This window comes from Varanus komodoensis, unplaced genomic scaffold (genome assembly GCF_004798865.1).
Source record: "Varanus komodoensis strain SLA01 unplaced genomic scaffold, ASM479886v1 scaffold24, whole genome shotgun sequence".
Classification (NCBI taxonomy): Eukaryota; Metazoa; Chordata; class Lepidosauria; order Squamata; family Varanidae; genus Varanus; species Varanus komodoensis.
This window is the reverse complement of record NW_025335641.1, coordinates 5,025,697-5,041,264: the sequence shown is the minus strand read 5'-3', so window position 1 is coordinate 5,041,264 and position 15,568 is coordinate 5,025,697. Positions and strand designations below refer to the sequence as shown.

Genomic DNA, 15,568 nt, shown 5'->3' with positions numbered 1-15,568 from the left:
GGAAGAGCTCCGCAGCTTGCTTCAGCCGTGCAATGCGATTATGCTGCATGCGAAAAAATAGGGAAGGTGGGAAAGAACAGCTGTCAGACTGTGACAGGAAAGACCACAAAGGAAAGTGTCTGGAAAGGTTCATTTCTTAATTATAGGGCATCATATTGAGGAAAAGTTCAGCTTGACAAATTGGATCAGCAAAATATAGATAAATCCATAAAGTGTGTGAGCATCCTGATTAGATTCATCTATATTACAATTTGGGGAACGATCCACAAAGACAGGCTTTCCTGCACATGCCCCATTGAAATGAATGGTCAGGAGTACCATTCATTTCAATGGGATTCAATGGGAGAATACTCATTTCGGAATAGCTTTAGTTCTTTGTTTAACAAATGCTATCTGCTAAGCAAATATCACTAAATTCCAGAATCCTGAATTACTTAGCTATGCCCATTCTTCAAAACAGCAGATTGGACTGACCCATCACTTATTTATAAATAATATAAATAAAAAAGAAAAGAAACAACTAGTATAATATAATTCAGCAAAGCAGGCTTTGAAAAGTGTTTGAAAACTTTAGCCAGTCCAGAATGCTATGGATGGGCTGTTGACTGAAGCTGGATATAGGAAGCATGTTACTCCTTGTTATAATAGTTGTGTCCATTTCAACTTTGTTTTTGACACCCAGCTAAAAATGCCACTTATTACTTGCAAAACCTGGGCAGTGCAGTCCTATGACCACTAGACCACATCTCTGCATTTAGAGTTGGGACCTTGACCTCGGACTGCCTTTCCCCCAGTCCGAGGTCAAGTATCTATGGAAATCCCCATGTTTGCTGCTTCTCCAAGGGGGCACACCATAACCATGGGGTTCCTTGGCCTCATTCCTTCACACTCTAAGGCCAAAATCAGACAAGGTAATTGCCTTTACTATATTAATTAATTAATCGTGTATATACTGTCCTTAATCCATATAGGATCTTGGGGTAGATTACATAATATATTTATATAATATGAAAGTATTTTGTCTGACACCTACTGTAGATGGTGGAAATGCAGAAGAGGACTTTTTGGAGCCTGCACCCAATCTCTGACATTTGCTGCCCAAGAAGGTCCATATCATAAGCTGCACAAACCCAGAGCTGCCAACAGTCACTCCTGCTCACAAGGCCTCCTTGTGAGAGCAGGAGTGTGATGGACACTCCTGTGAATCATTGCCACACATGCGGCAATAACATGCAGAAGCAGCACTGGCACCTGCCATTTTGGGCCAGTGGAGAAGAGGAAGCAATTCCAGCACCCAGTTTAACCTATCGCCTCTTCTCACTGTGTCCACCTGCTGTCTTGGGCAGAGGACAAGGCATTCTCTGGTGGGTATCTTCCTGCAGAGGCCCAGCAGAGTACAGCTTGGATCCTAGAGGTTATTCATGATCCTCTGCTGGCATCATCTCTGCCTCATTTTTGGGGGTTGCCCTGGCAAGAAAGCTCTACTCCCCACCAGCTGCTGCAGCCAGCCCTTTCAGTGGGGCATAGTGGCAGGTGGAGCCCTTTGATTCAGCCAGCATTCTTGCCCTCCCCAGTGCTGCTTCTCCAGTGGAGAAAGTCCCTTCATCCTTAACAGAGGAAGGCCTACCCCAAAACAAGAACCCCTGAGGAAAGAGGACTTTTGTGGGGAGCTAAGCCTTTGTCAATAAACAGTCATTTCCAGAGATTCCGCCTTAGTTTGTGCTAAATCATGTAAATCAACAGAGACATTGGTTTGCAAAGGGTGGGAGGACAGATGCAGCACCTAAAAACTACTGGTGTGGGTCAAGTGCCAAACACCTTAAAAAGCTCCTTGATACAACAGGGTTTTTGCTGGATATGGGATGGGGGGTTCCAAACTTTATTTCACCAATACAATCTAATATAGACAATAAGCAGCACAAATATTTAAAAGTTTGACACTCCATCCTCATGGCTTTGCCAAACTTGCACGGAGAAAATGCACAATACTGTCTACAGTGCGGAAACTCAGTAGCAATTCTGTGCATAGCTTAGATCGTGTTCATTAGGGAACACGAGGTGTCTCTGGTCTGGAAGTACCCGAAGTTGAGGAAAATAAAAGTTTGTCCCAAAAAAACATCAGCAAATTGTGACTTGTCTCATCTCTTTTTTTAATGAAATGCAGCCTTCAAAGGGGTTCTGATGGGTGCTTAACTCTTATCCCACAAACGTTTCCCAGCCTAAGTCACTCCTTTCTAAACTTCCATTTGCCTGACCCCGAGATTCCCTTTTATCTCTACAGGCTGTGTGAATTTTCAGTGTTTGTTTTTAAATTAATTTCTATTGTAAATTTCAAAATCAAAACCTAAATAAAAGGGGGAGGAACAAAACAAAACAAAAATGTTACAGTTTTCTTGCATGAGAGTCAGTGTATTTATTACAATGAATGCATATATATTATGTGCCGTATATGTTTTATGGGATGTGGTGGCACAGTGGGTTAAACTGCTGAGCTGCTGGGCTGGTTGATCGAAAGGCTGACAGTTTGAATCAGCACAATGAGGTGAGCTCTCATTGCTCTGTCCCAGCTCCTGCCAACCTTGCAGTTCGAAAGCATGCAAATGCAAGTAGATAAAAAGGTGCCACTTTGGTGGGAAGATAACAATATTCTGTGCACCTTGGTGTTTCATGCTGGCCACATGACCACGGCTAGGAAATGGAGATGAGCACCTCCCCCTAGAGTCAGGCATGACCGGACTTAACTTCATGGGGAAACCTTTAACCTATATGTTAGGTTAACATATGGTGAAATGTGCTACTATTAGAAATATTTATACATAGACTTCAACAAAAGTAGTTGATAAATTCATATATTTGTCCATTTGTAAATTGGTTTGTAAAACCAAACCATTCAAAAATAAAAAATTACTGAGTTTCCCAAATAGATAATTTCCCCTTCAGTCATACAGCTGGAATGGAAAAATCCTAAACACTTCATCCCCAAGCAATTAGAATGTTCTTCTTGACCATTCATTGTTGGAGGTTTCACTGTGATAAATACAGCAGAATTGCTTTGTAACTTCCCTCCAGTAATGTGTTAGAAATCCAAATTGACTTATCAAGTACAGCAAAATGAGTCTCACTGTTTCTAAGATAATACATGCTGGCTCAGTGTTCACACTGCATCAATTACTGGTATTGGCAGCATTTCTTCTGGAAGTGAAAAACAGACTTACCCCACCCATACTTCCAGAAACATCAAGTACTAGGCACACAACTCTGTCTCGGGTTTGCAGCACGGAGATAACCGGGTCAGGGGGAGGTCCACTTATTTGAGATGAACCCACGTAGTCTGCAGAGTTCTTAATTACTTCCCAAGTGCTTCTCTGCTTGCATAGTTTGTTCTGCAGATTTGTTGCATAGATATTGTGGTTGCTTTCATCACAGAACTGAGTAACCTAAATAAAAGATAAAAAAGAATAGTTCAGGATTACAATTGTATCAACAATTGCTACTTTATGATAGCCATTTCAAATGATGGTGCAATTGTGGATGTTCTTGCTATACAAAAAGGGGTACTCCTGGGCAAACATTGACCTCAATGTCACATGAATGTGATGAGTGGTGTCTCCAAAGTCTGCCCCAGTTTATCCACAAATCCTAATGCCCAAAGAAAGCTGCTTTCTGTATGCTATGGAAAACTGCTATGGAGCCTTTCAAATTCTGATGCTCTGGAAAGAAGATCCCTGCAGCAGGAAGGGATCTAGGATTTTTGGTCTTGAAGAAGGGCAGAAAAGCAAACCTCAAGTGATACGGAGGCTCTGCATGGCTCAAGTGGAGCTGCAGACTTCTTGCATATGTTGTTCTGCCTGCCATTGTGTTTAGATTGTCTTAATTCTTCAGTGGTAACTTCGCAACTTTCAGGTTGTGCCTCAGGTTTACAACCAGAGTAGCTGCAAGCATGACCTATTTTTAATGCTCTTGTTGAGGCAGAATAGAAGGAAAACAAGCAATCCGGTGGGCAAGCTTACACAAAATGAGAAGCCCTGTGGGGCTTTGCCTGCAGCCTGTTATGCCCAGCAGTGAGGTCTTGATCCACTTCATCTGCTTTCTTCCCTGCAGGCAACACTGCAGGGGCATCAATTTCTCACCCACCCCCCGTGATCAGGACATTTTCAACTCAGCTCAGCTTTTTAATATAACTGGGGAAAAGCTGCCAAGCTTTACAGTTTAAAGCTTTAAAATTTAAAGCATCAAGCTGCCTTTCTCAATCTCCATTTCTGGTAGCCACAAGCCACCCACCCCACAAGAATTCCAGTGGTACCCTGGTGGGGCTGCCCATGGTCAAGCACCTTTGTTCAAAAAATGGTTACAGTCTGGCACTGAGCACTCAGTGTGTGTGTGTGTGCGCGCGCTAAATGGACCAGTCCCATTGCCACAATGGGGAGCTTCAGGTAGGCACTGGCCATTTCCCAACCCAGGATGCAGGCAAATATTTCCCTCCCATGGCACCCCTTCACAAGCAGGTGACAGGGGCAGGTGACAGTGGCTGCAGGAGAGAGGGTACATTTGGGAGGTGGTGCAGCCACACATGCCGTGCCTGCCCATAACCACCAACCCTTGAGCAGTGTGGTACCCATGGACATCATGCCAGTCAGGACTGAGTGGAGGGGAGCAAGGAGAATCACATCCTTTTCACTCTCACCATGCCGTTTTCACTTTGCCGTTATCGCAACAACTGGGGAAATGCAGACGTTGGCACTGCCATTTTCTCTCCTCAAACCACCAGGCAAGTTATCTGTGTCTCAGGGATGCACGTGAGTAAAAGAAGAAACTAGAAATCCATTCATGGATTTCTCATGCCAAATGCAGTTTAACCGTTATTATTCCAGTACTTATTGAACTAGGAGCCAGTAGTGCCTAAGAGACTGAGGCAACCAATCCTAATCTCACGATAGAAGATAACTTTTCAAAGTACTAGTGCAGAATCTCTGGTCTGCTGACCAAAGGTATCCCCCATAGAACCCATGCCAATCTTTTGAAACATACTCCAAAGGAAATTGGAAGCTGCATATAATTGATTAATACTACAAAAAAGAAAGTGAGGAAATGAAGCATCAATTGCAGAAAATTATGCAGGAGAGAACAAAAGGATGCTGGGCCACTTCAGAATGCCAAAGAATGGAACTGAGAATGACAAAAAAAAAGAGAAAGTTGGGAGGAAGTATGTGGGGGCGGGGGAGACAAGAACATCAGGAACCATAAAAGGAATGAGAGAAGAATAGCTATCTGGGATCTTACTGAAGACATAATCTGCACAAATTTGAGGGGAATTTGTATTAGCTGCAAGAGTTCAAACTACAGTCCCTTAAAAGTCATACTTAAATGAGCAAAAATGGTCATGGACAGTTCCTTGTATTTTTGAAAACGGACACTGGATGTGAATGACTCCTGTAATTGTCTGGCTGACAGAAGTCATACTTACAGAAGGCAGACTTTGCATGTACATTATTGATGCTGCAGTATTTTGCTGTTTGTCTGGAATGAACAGGCATCCAGCCTCGTACAGTTGAGTTCGGTGTTCGAATTTACAATCTCTGAACGTTCCTGAACTAGTTCGGAGCTTATATTGGCCAGTGACACTAGCTGAGCATCTAAGCAGCGTAAGAGACACAGAGAGTTAGGCAGCCAGGAATTGATACCAGCTGGTAGAAACAGTACTATGTTGATCTGGATACATTATCTCCTCCCCATGAAGACAAGGCTCATTGTGAACAAATGGCTGGCACATTTAAGCGATGGTCATGCACAGTTATAGAGCTTGCCATGCCATTACTGCTGGAGGAGCTCACTATGTGTAGTACCAAATTACTGCTTAATCCCATGGACAGCTGCACACACACACACAACGGAACAAACAAATCCAAGGCAATCATGTTTTTATGTGATTTTATTTGGCTTGTTTTAATAGATTCACACCTGGCTGCTTCCATGGGGTTGCTTGGGGAGCACGTGGGCGCTGCCATTGGGGTGGTCATGGGCAATAGTCGTTATGGCGTTGGGGGCTTAACAGGACGGCATAGAAGAAGGAGGGACAGTTGGTTGACATCTGTTCCCCCTTCTGGTTATTCCCCCAACCGGAAGGTTCCGGGTATGCTTATCAACCGCCTCTCAGGCCTGATGGTGCTGCTACTTAATGCCAGGTTGGTCCATAATAAAACATCCCTCATCCATGACCTGATTGTGGATGAGGAGGCCGACCTGGCTTGCATTACAGAGACCTGGGCGGGAGGTGGGGGAAAACGTATCCCTCTCTCAACTGTGTCCTCCTGGGTATCTGGTTCAGCATCAGCCATGCCCGGCGGGAGGGGAGGAGGGTTGCTTTAATAAGTTGATCTTCTATTTCCCTTGCGGGGCTTCCTGTCCTCTCGAGACCGGGTCTAAAGTGCCTCTACCTGGTGCTGGGTGACCAAGACAGACTGGGGATTCTGCTGGTGTACTGTGCACCCTTCTGCCCATCAGACTCTCTGCCTGAGTGATGGAGATTGTCTTGGACCTGGTGTTGAAGACTCCCAGGATGTTGGTCCTGGGGGACTTCAATCTCCATGCCGAGACTGTTCTGACCAGGGTGGTTCAGGACTTCATGGCCTCCATGACGGCCATGGGGCTGTCTCAACATGTCATTGGCCCGACCCATGAACGTGGACACACGCTGGACCTGGTTTTCTTGACGGGGCAGGAAGAGGGTGATCTGAGGATGAGGACTTTGTTTCTGACTCCCCTGTCATGGTCAGACCACTTCCTTGTGAGGTTTGAGCTCGATGGCGGCCTTTCCCTCTGTAAGGGTGCGGACCCTATTGTGTTGGTCAGCCCTCGGAGCCGGATGAATCTGGATGGATTCCTGAAAGTTCTGGGAGAGTTTCCGGTTGATAAAGCTGGTGCTCCTGTTGATGCTCAGGTTGAACTGTGGAATGGGGAAATGGCCAGAGCTATTGACACGATTGCTTCTAAGTGTCCTCTCCCAGCAGGCAGAGTTCATTCATCCCCTTGGTATACACCTGAAGTATGGGTGATGAAGCAGGTTGGGAGAGCTAGAGCGTAGGTGAGGAAATCTTGGGATGAATCTGACCGAACACATTTAAGAGCTCATTATCGAGCCAATGCTGTGGCGGTGAGGGCGGTGAAGAAGAAATTCTTCTCCACTTCCATTGCCTCCTCACAGTGCTGTCCAGCGGAACTTTTTTGGGTGGTACAGGGGCTAGTACATCCAGGCCCCAAGAAAAATCCTGTACCACCCTCGATAACCCACTGTGATGACTTTGCCCAGCACTTCAAGGAGAAGTTGCTCAGATTCATCACGAGCTGGACTCCACTAGTGACTCAGATTCCTTAGGGGAGGTGCCAATGTTACCGTCTGGTCACATAGTGTTGGATGAGTTTCAGTTATTGAGGCCTGATGATGTGGACAAAGTGCTTGGACAAGTACGTACCACCACCTGTTTACTGGACCCTTGCCCATCATGGCTACTGTCCAAAGCCAAACACAGGATTGGTTCCTGGATCCTGGAGGTCATCAACGCCTCTTTGAGGGACAGCCGGGTGCCTGCCCCTCTAAAGGAGGTGGTGGTCAGGCCACCTAAAGAAGGTGTCCCTGGATCCAGAGATGGCCACCAATTATAGACCGGTGGCCAACATCCCATTTTTGGGCAAGGTGTTGGAACAGGTGGTGGCGGGACAACTCCAAGCTCTCTTGGATGAGACTGATTATCTGGACCCATTTCAGTCCGGCTTCAGACCCGGGTATGGTACTGAATCTGCCTTAGTTGCCCTGCATGATGACCTGTGCAGGGAGAGAGAAAGGGGGAGTGCATCCCTGTTGGTTCTCCTGGAACTCTCAGCGGCTTTCGATACCATTGACCATGGTATCCTTCTGGATAGGCTAAGGGGGCTGGGAGTAGGAGGCACTGCTTGGCAGTGGTTCCGCTCCTACCTCGACGGCCAATTCCAGAAGGTGGTGCTGGGGGACTTTACCTCTGCACCATGGCAGCTATGCCATGGAGTACCGCAGGGGTCCATTCTGTCCTCTTTGCTATTTAACATTTACATGAAACCGCTGGGAGAGCTCATCCAGAGGTGTGGGCTGCGGAATCATCAGTATGCTGATGATACCCAGCTCTACCTTTCTTTCAACCAATCCAGGTGAGACAGTGGCTGTACTGAACCAGTGCATGGCCAAGGAAATGGGCTGAATGAGGGCCAATAAACTGAAGCTCAATCCAGACAAGACGGAGGTCCTGCTGGTGGGTGGTTCGAACTTCTGGGTAGGTGACTTGGATCTTGTCCTGAATGGGGATGCACTCCCTCTAAAGGACAGGGTCTGCAGCTTGGGAGTGCTCCTCAACCTGGAGTTGTCTTTGGAAGCTCAAGTGACAGCGGTGGCGAGGAGCGCTTTCCATCCGTTTCGGCCCTACCTGGAGGATGACTGCCTAGCGACAGTGACGCATGCATTGGTTACTTCCTGGTTGGATTTCTGTAACGCGCTCTATGTGGGGCTGCCCTTGAAGACAGTCCGGATACTTCAGATGGTGCAAAATAGAGCAACCAGGTTGCTGACTGGGACTGGGCGTTATTCTCATATAACCCCAGTCTTCTACCAGCTTCACAGGCTTCCCATCGAAGTCCGGGCTCAATTCAAGGTGTTGGTAATCGCCTATAAAGCCCTTAACGGCTTGGGACCTGGATACCTAAAGGAACACCTGCGTCCATATTTGCCCTCCCGCCCCTTGAGATTGGCAGCAGAGGCTCTCCTCCGGGAGCCCTTCATGAGAGACATCAGGAAGCAAAGTACCCGGAGGAGGGCTTTCTCTGTGGTGGTGCCCCATCTGTGGAATGCGCTCCCCAGAGAGGTCTGCCTGGCTTATTTGTTTTTCGGCACCAGGCTAAGACCTTTTCATTCAAACACTATTTTAACAATGTTTAATATTTATAGGTTTTAATTGTGCAGCCAGGGTGCTTCCGGGTTTTAATTGTATTATATTTATTTATTTGTGTGAGCCATCCCAAGGCTATATAGCAAGGGGACGGCATACAAAAACTTTAAATAAATAAATAAATAAATAAATAAAAATCATTACCTAGAAACACATTTCTTACAGAAAAACGTTTACCTTGTTGGTTCAGCCTCGTTTTTTCCAGTCGTATAGAAAGGTGCATCGATATTATATTCATCAAAGACTCCCCATCTGAGATGAGCCCATTCATGGACAAAGACCCTGCCTGTAGAAAACCAGTTATTACCTACTTGTAATACTTAGTGACTTCGATGTACAATGCAAAGTTAGGTAGTAATTAGATTGTTACTCAGGGTTAAACTAACATGCTATTGTGCTTCTCCCATACAAGATAACCCTGCTTTTTAACTCCTTGGCTTTGTACGTTTTAAGTTCATTGTTAGTGGCATCAGATTAAGGGTTGGGATATAAACAGCAGTAGAAACTTTCATCATAGACATGATCAGGCAAAAACACTTTGTTGCTTGAGTCATAGAACAAGGCAGTGCCCGCACCCCATTCTATCTGCAAAAAGTCAACAGACTGAAGTCCAATCTACCTTCAGGGCTGGGAATGGGACAGGTTGTTCCACCAACCCCAAGTGGAGCAGGTGAACTTGGAAGGCAAAAAGCAAGCTATGCACAGACACAGCTCTGTCCTCCAAAGCCTCGCTGTGACTCTCCATTGCTTTGCACCTGCCACCTAAAGGTAGGGCTGACCTGATAGCCCATGGTCTGGAAGCACATGGTGCAGTAACCTGGCTAAAGCTGGTCGAGGGCTGGACTGGCTCGGCCCAGGAAGACTGCTTTTGAAAATGTACTGATGAACCTAACATGGAATGTTGCTAATTCCTACATAAATGTAGGTCCTTTTAGACTTTAAAGGAAACTCTTAAGATTAGAGAGATCACTGCAAAAAAGATTTGTTTTATTTATTTCTGCTATTTCTTACTCTATTATTTTTCAAAATCCTGACTATCAAACATTTTAATAACAAAAAAATAGAAATTCAAATTAACAAATACTACCTCGTGTTCCATAAAACACTTGAAACTTGTCATTCACCAGGAAGTTAGGTGTAAAATGAATGTATCGCCCCTGTTCCCCACACCCTCCATACTGCAAGGTGTAGGGACCATCTCCATGTTTCAGGAAGGGATCAGCTACTATGACATCCGCCTAAAAATAAATAGGACCCGATTTAAAGATCACCAAGAAAAGAAATGACAAGTACTTTTAATATTCACACTACATGACAATATTTGCCATGGCAAAAAGCTTCTAGTTGAGGAGCACCCAACTTTTGGTTCCTAGTCCTACCACATAATAAGGAACTGGAGGCTGCATATGAATGCAAGCACTTCCCTAGCACACATAAACGTGCTGTTCACAAATATGCATGCTTATATATTCCTAGGGAAGCTGTTGAAACAGAGATCTTTCCTCTGTAAAAGTGGACACATGACTGATCAAATATGTATTAACTTGGGCTGTCATCCAACCAAGCATATGTAGGATCGAAGCCTTATTGTAACTAATTATAGCCACAATGTTAGAACTTAAAAAGAAGCCAGCAGGATCAGACCAAGGGAACAATGAGTTCAACACCCCTTTTGCAACAGAGTCTATCAAGGTACTTTCTGGGGGAAACCTGCAGCCGGTACCATGCCCAGCAGCTGGCATGCTGCTGCTGCTGCTGCTGCTGCTGCTGCTCAAATGTACAGAGGTTCAACCTGGAGGGATAAAATCTGAGCTAGAATGGGCCTAATCCTTCTTCAAAGCCATCATCACGTCAATAAATTGTTGACAGCCCAGTTCTGAGGACTTATGCTCAGAAATCCCATGGTGTTCAAAGTATTTGAGTTCCACCAAGTATTGTATCAGATTGCGGGTGTATTTTGTAATTTCTGCACAATGTTTGTTTGTTTGTTTTATACAAATAGTGCCACTACATTTGCATTTCAAAGAATGAAATGAATGAGTAATCAAAGAATGAATACTCCACACTTACCTTTTCATAGGAATCTGTGGTTACTGGTTTATATTCAGGCTTAGATGTCCATGTCAATGGAATTACAACTTTTACTGCCTTGAAATAAAACCTTTGCTTTGAAGCATTGAAGAGATACGCAGACGCCTCTCCAATCATATCCTAACAGAGAAAGAAAACAAAGGGCATGTTTTGGGTTCTAGAGCAATGTTCAGTCTGTTTCTGCTATTTGCAATTTGATTGATAGAATTTAAATTTGCATTATCCTCTATTTCCACACAAGCTGTGTGAAGAAAAATCCTTGCTTATCCACTTTCTCCACACCAAAATCTTTTTATACAACTCTGTCACATTTTATATAATCCATTTTCTATGACAGAAAAGATTTCAACCTTTCTTCATAGGGAAGTTCCTCCAGCCCCTTGATCATTTTGGCTGTCCTTTTCTGCACCTTTTCCAAATATCTGGACAAGTTCAGTAACACTCTGCCCAACTTGAACTACCAGGCTATACAGATTATTTGTTATATTTGCAGCCCTAAACCCAGGTAGGTAATTCACCAAGCAGCTGACATGCCAGTGCAAACCTACCTGCCTAATGGTTGGTTTTCCTACTACCATGTGACCCCCACAGCTACAAGAGAATCCTGGCCATGAAACGGTATCTGTCCATCCTCCAGACTAACGCAACTACATTAATTCTTAAAATGTGACTGAAGTGGGACATTTGTAAATCTTTCCTTCAATACTGGGGGCAGGGGGAAATGAGTACACCAAAATAGCTGAACCATGCCAACACTAGACAGGAAATGCAAGTCCAGCACACGGACTTCTTTTGGGGTACAGGCCAGTGTTCCTTCTAAAACCCTAAAGGGGTGAGCCCCCAAGAACAACCTAAGGAGGGCTGGCCATTTTCAGTGAGAATGAAATGCTCTCTGAAAACCAGGCACGAGGGGGAGCAAAATAGAGTAGCCTAGAAAAGGACAGGGATAGCTGACAGGTTCAGTGAACACTAGCACACCACACTGCAACAGTTTGTTGCAGATCCTGTCTGAATAAACCTGTAGCACTAGAAGGAGATTTCCTGTAGCAGCCTAGACATTTTGTGGTGACAGAATGCAAGCTGAATTCTCTCGCCTCTCACAATTCTCTCAAGTAACTAAGGCTCACACTGCCAAGTTCCTATATGATTTTACAGTCTTACCTTTATGCTGGCAATTATTTTGTCATCTTCTGGTACCTCAGGATTAATGGCAATGACAATGTCTTCAAATCCACCATTGTTGAGCTTTATCATGGTACCTGCTGCCCCATTTAGCAGCTCCAGCGCCATTAGAAGTAGCCATCGATTAAACACCATCCTTGCTTGGGCCACTCACACCAACCTGACAGGACAAATGGCACCAAAAGATTATTTATACATGCACTTATATATGCATTCACACAGAGAAAACTCCTGCATGTTTATCACAGGACTTTGTTCTGTCATGGAAATTCAGCTCTTTGTTAGTGCTAATACATTCTTTGGTTATATGGTGACCATTTGAAACAATCTTTAAAGAACATCATAAATAATCAAACTTGCATTCCCTTGTTCTACTTTTAACATAATCACAAACAGAAACTGTCTATCTATCTGAAATTATAAGCCATGCAAATTCAGTCCCTCAATATATTTCTTTGGCCATTTTCTCAATCCTCTATTTTCCTGCCATTTACATTAAGAAGGGTCATTCCTGTTAGTAGTATTATCAGGAATTATTCAGCCATTTTCTCCTTGGTTATTACTTCTTAAATACGTTACATTCAATGGTGTCTTCCCTTGCCACTCTATCTTTCTGTACCAGACCCAGAGGCTACCGTGGATGGTTTTGGGTAGGAACAGAGTGTCAGCACCAACCATTCCAAACTACTCCCTTGGCAGGCCACTCTCAGTCACATCTTAACACAAAGAAAACAGTTGGAATGTATGAAGTTTTGGTTCACCAAAAGACTTCTGCATTGGCAAAACAGCCCACAAAGGAGTTTCTTAGGAATGGCATGAGCACAATGGTGCAGCGTTCAGTTCTGAAGCACAGAAGTCCATCACAAACGCTCCCGTAGCCACACCCTCAAGCAGAATCCAAAAATCCAGGCAGTGTTATTGATGGCTCTCAACAAACTTGTTCTGGGAGTTTTCATCTCCTCTAAAAGCAAGTCTTTTGTAAAGCATCTAGGTCTTTGTGAGATGATCTGGTCTTAAATGTGCAACTTCTTCACATTGCAGTAGGAACAATATACTGTTGCAGAAAAAGTGCATTTCTATCCAATTGCTGTGAGGATTATCACTAAATTCAGAGGGAATAGGATAGCTTCAAGGGTGTGACAGATTATTATAATTTATTATTAATTATTATTATTAGTAGTAATAATATTATTACTTATTTTCATACCACTCCACAGCCAAAGCTCTCTGGGCAGTGAGATGCTCAGAGAAGACCACAGCGTGACCACTAATCAGAAAGTGTGGTGGTGCTCAGGGATGTTAAATTTATGTTACAAAATGATGGAGCTGCTGCTGCTCGAAATGGGCAGCCCCATGTTGTGTTCTCTCCATTCATATAGTGGCACTTTTTAGTAACACTTTTCCATGTTGCAGCATCACAGTATTGTTGCTTCCCCATGTTCATTCCACAACATTGGCTCCTACTGGCTCTGTTGGGGTATTGCAGGACATACTGTCACCCCCAGCATGGGATGGCTGCCCTTACACTTTACGGAAGAAGCTGGGAAGGGCAGCACAGGGACATCCCCAGTGTAGTCACAGAGTATGATTCAGACTGCAGTACCAGTAAACTGAGAAAACAAATGTAAGAAACCAAGCCAGAGATGTGATTAGTGTCATTTTAAAACCTATAAGTACTGAGCAAACAGAATTGTTCAAAGGACACCAGCAATCCTCTCTTATCTTTTATTTCCTTGAAGCAATCACCCCATTTTAATGCTCAGAACACAATTGCGTTGTAATTACCTGTCACGAACGAGGAAACACTCCCCTGTTGGACTTTAACATTCTTGCTTCAGTGTAACATTCAGGGCCAACCCAGCTGTGGCAGTATCAGAAGGATAAACAAAGGAGAATGACAGAAGATGGCCAATACTTTGGCTTCTTCCAAATGGCTATTGGAGTATGCTTCAGGATGGCCCCCGGAATGCTTAAACCCCAAGGGATTGCTTCCTTCCTCAGTGGATTTTGGAGGCCGTCACAAAAAGAAATGGCCACTGGAAAGAATTTGGATGTGTTGGATTGCACACCATGACATGCAAACCACAGGACAAAAACACCTGGTCAAATTTATTTGTGAATAGTCCTTGGCTTTAATTGGGATGGGTTTGATTAGCCTAGCCCAACCAGGCGTCCCCATCCCCCATACACATCAAAAGACCTGTATCTCCCATCAGCCGCAGTCAAAATGGACAGTTGTCAGGCAGGATGGGAGTTCTGATCAAAACATCTGGTGATAATCATTTTGTGCAAGGCTGGGCTAGTTTCAGCAAACCCCTAAACAGAACGTAAGAACACAAGAAAGGCCACGCCGGATCTGACCAGTGGCCCATTATGTGCGGCGCTCTGCTCACGTGGTGGCAGACCAGCTGTGTGCAGGATCCCCCACGCTGGGTGAGTAGGTGACCCTCACCCGCCCCGGCTCCTCGACAACTGCTGTGTGCAGGCATTTCAGTGGCCATTCAGAAGGGAAATATGATGTGTTGGGCTATTTGGGAACAGTTCCTAAAGTCTCATATAGCCACCCATATAGTTCCCTTTGGCTCAACGTGCTTGGAGGGCCATCTGGAAATTCCACACGGTCTCATGGCCACTGGGAAGAAGCCAGGTATTGCAAGGCCATTTCACTGAATTTAATGCTACTCATTACTGGGGTAGGAAGGAAATGAATCTAACAAAGAAGATTCATACAAAGCTAATATTGAGGATGTTTGGGGCAAGCCTGGTCTAAGTCCTTTCGTAGCCTGCAGCAGAAAAGGAAATGATGCTCTGAACTCACATTAAAATACACAGTGCCTTGAACAGGCACACAGCTCTTCTCAAAGAATTACTTCATTTTAGATTAGTATTGTTGCAGAAAAAATACTGCACATGACTATGATGCTGCTTCACCTCCCATTAGGGCCAAAGGTCTGGCTTTCCAGAATCCAAAGAAGTGAGGCAGGGCAGAGATAAATATTTGCCATAAACTACACTAAATTCTATGGGTTTAGAATGCTTTGCCCACTAATAAGGAATTAGGTATGCAGCCCAACCATTCATGCTTGCTCAAAAGTGCCATTGATTTAATGAAACTTTAATGGATGGCCAAAGGATTATAGCAAACTCCAGATTCCCGCTGTGCCATGGTCAAGAAATATCTAAGGCAAAGAGATGAGGCGAGAGAAAGAACAATAAGGGAATGCAGTGTTGCACGCTGCCTTTACCTAATTTAAAAGCTACTCAATTTGCACAAACCTCATTGGGAAGAATGAGACACAGAGTATTTTCGTGCAACTTTAAATTTT

At 44.4% G+C, this 15,568-nt stretch overlaps 1 protein-coding gene across 3 annotated transcripts in view; it reads right to left on the bottom strand.

The window, feature by feature from the left end:
* The window catches only part of LOC123024538 (calcium-activated chloride channel regulator 3A-1-like), a 33,719-nt gene that overhangs the window by 15,661 nt on the left and 2,490 nt on the right, over positions 1-15,568 (bottom strand). For 2 of the 3 annotated variants that reach the window (XM_044432376.1, XM_044432377.1), the window contains exons 2-8: positions 12,222-12,402; positions 11,040-11,180; positions 10,057-10,207; positions 9,147-9,255; positions 5,465-5,633; positions 3,216-3,437; positions 1-43 (exon numbers count right to left, since the gene is read on the bottom strand). The exon at positions 1-43 is cut by the window's left edge and continues 140 nt beyond it. In XM_044432376.1, coding sequence (XP_044288311.1) covers positions 1-43; positions 3,216-3,437; positions 5,465-5,633; positions 9,147-9,255; positions 10,057-10,207; positions 11,040-11,180; positions 12,222-12,377 — 991 coding nt within the window. In that variant the 5' untranslated portion in view covers positions 12,378-12,402. Of the gene's footprint in view, positions 44-3,215; positions 3,438-5,464; positions 5,634-9,146; positions 9,256-10,056; positions 10,208-11,039; positions 11,181-12,221; positions 12,403-14,027; positions 15,444-15,568 lie in introns of those variants that run through there. The other variant, XM_044432375.1, reaches the window with a different exon arrangement.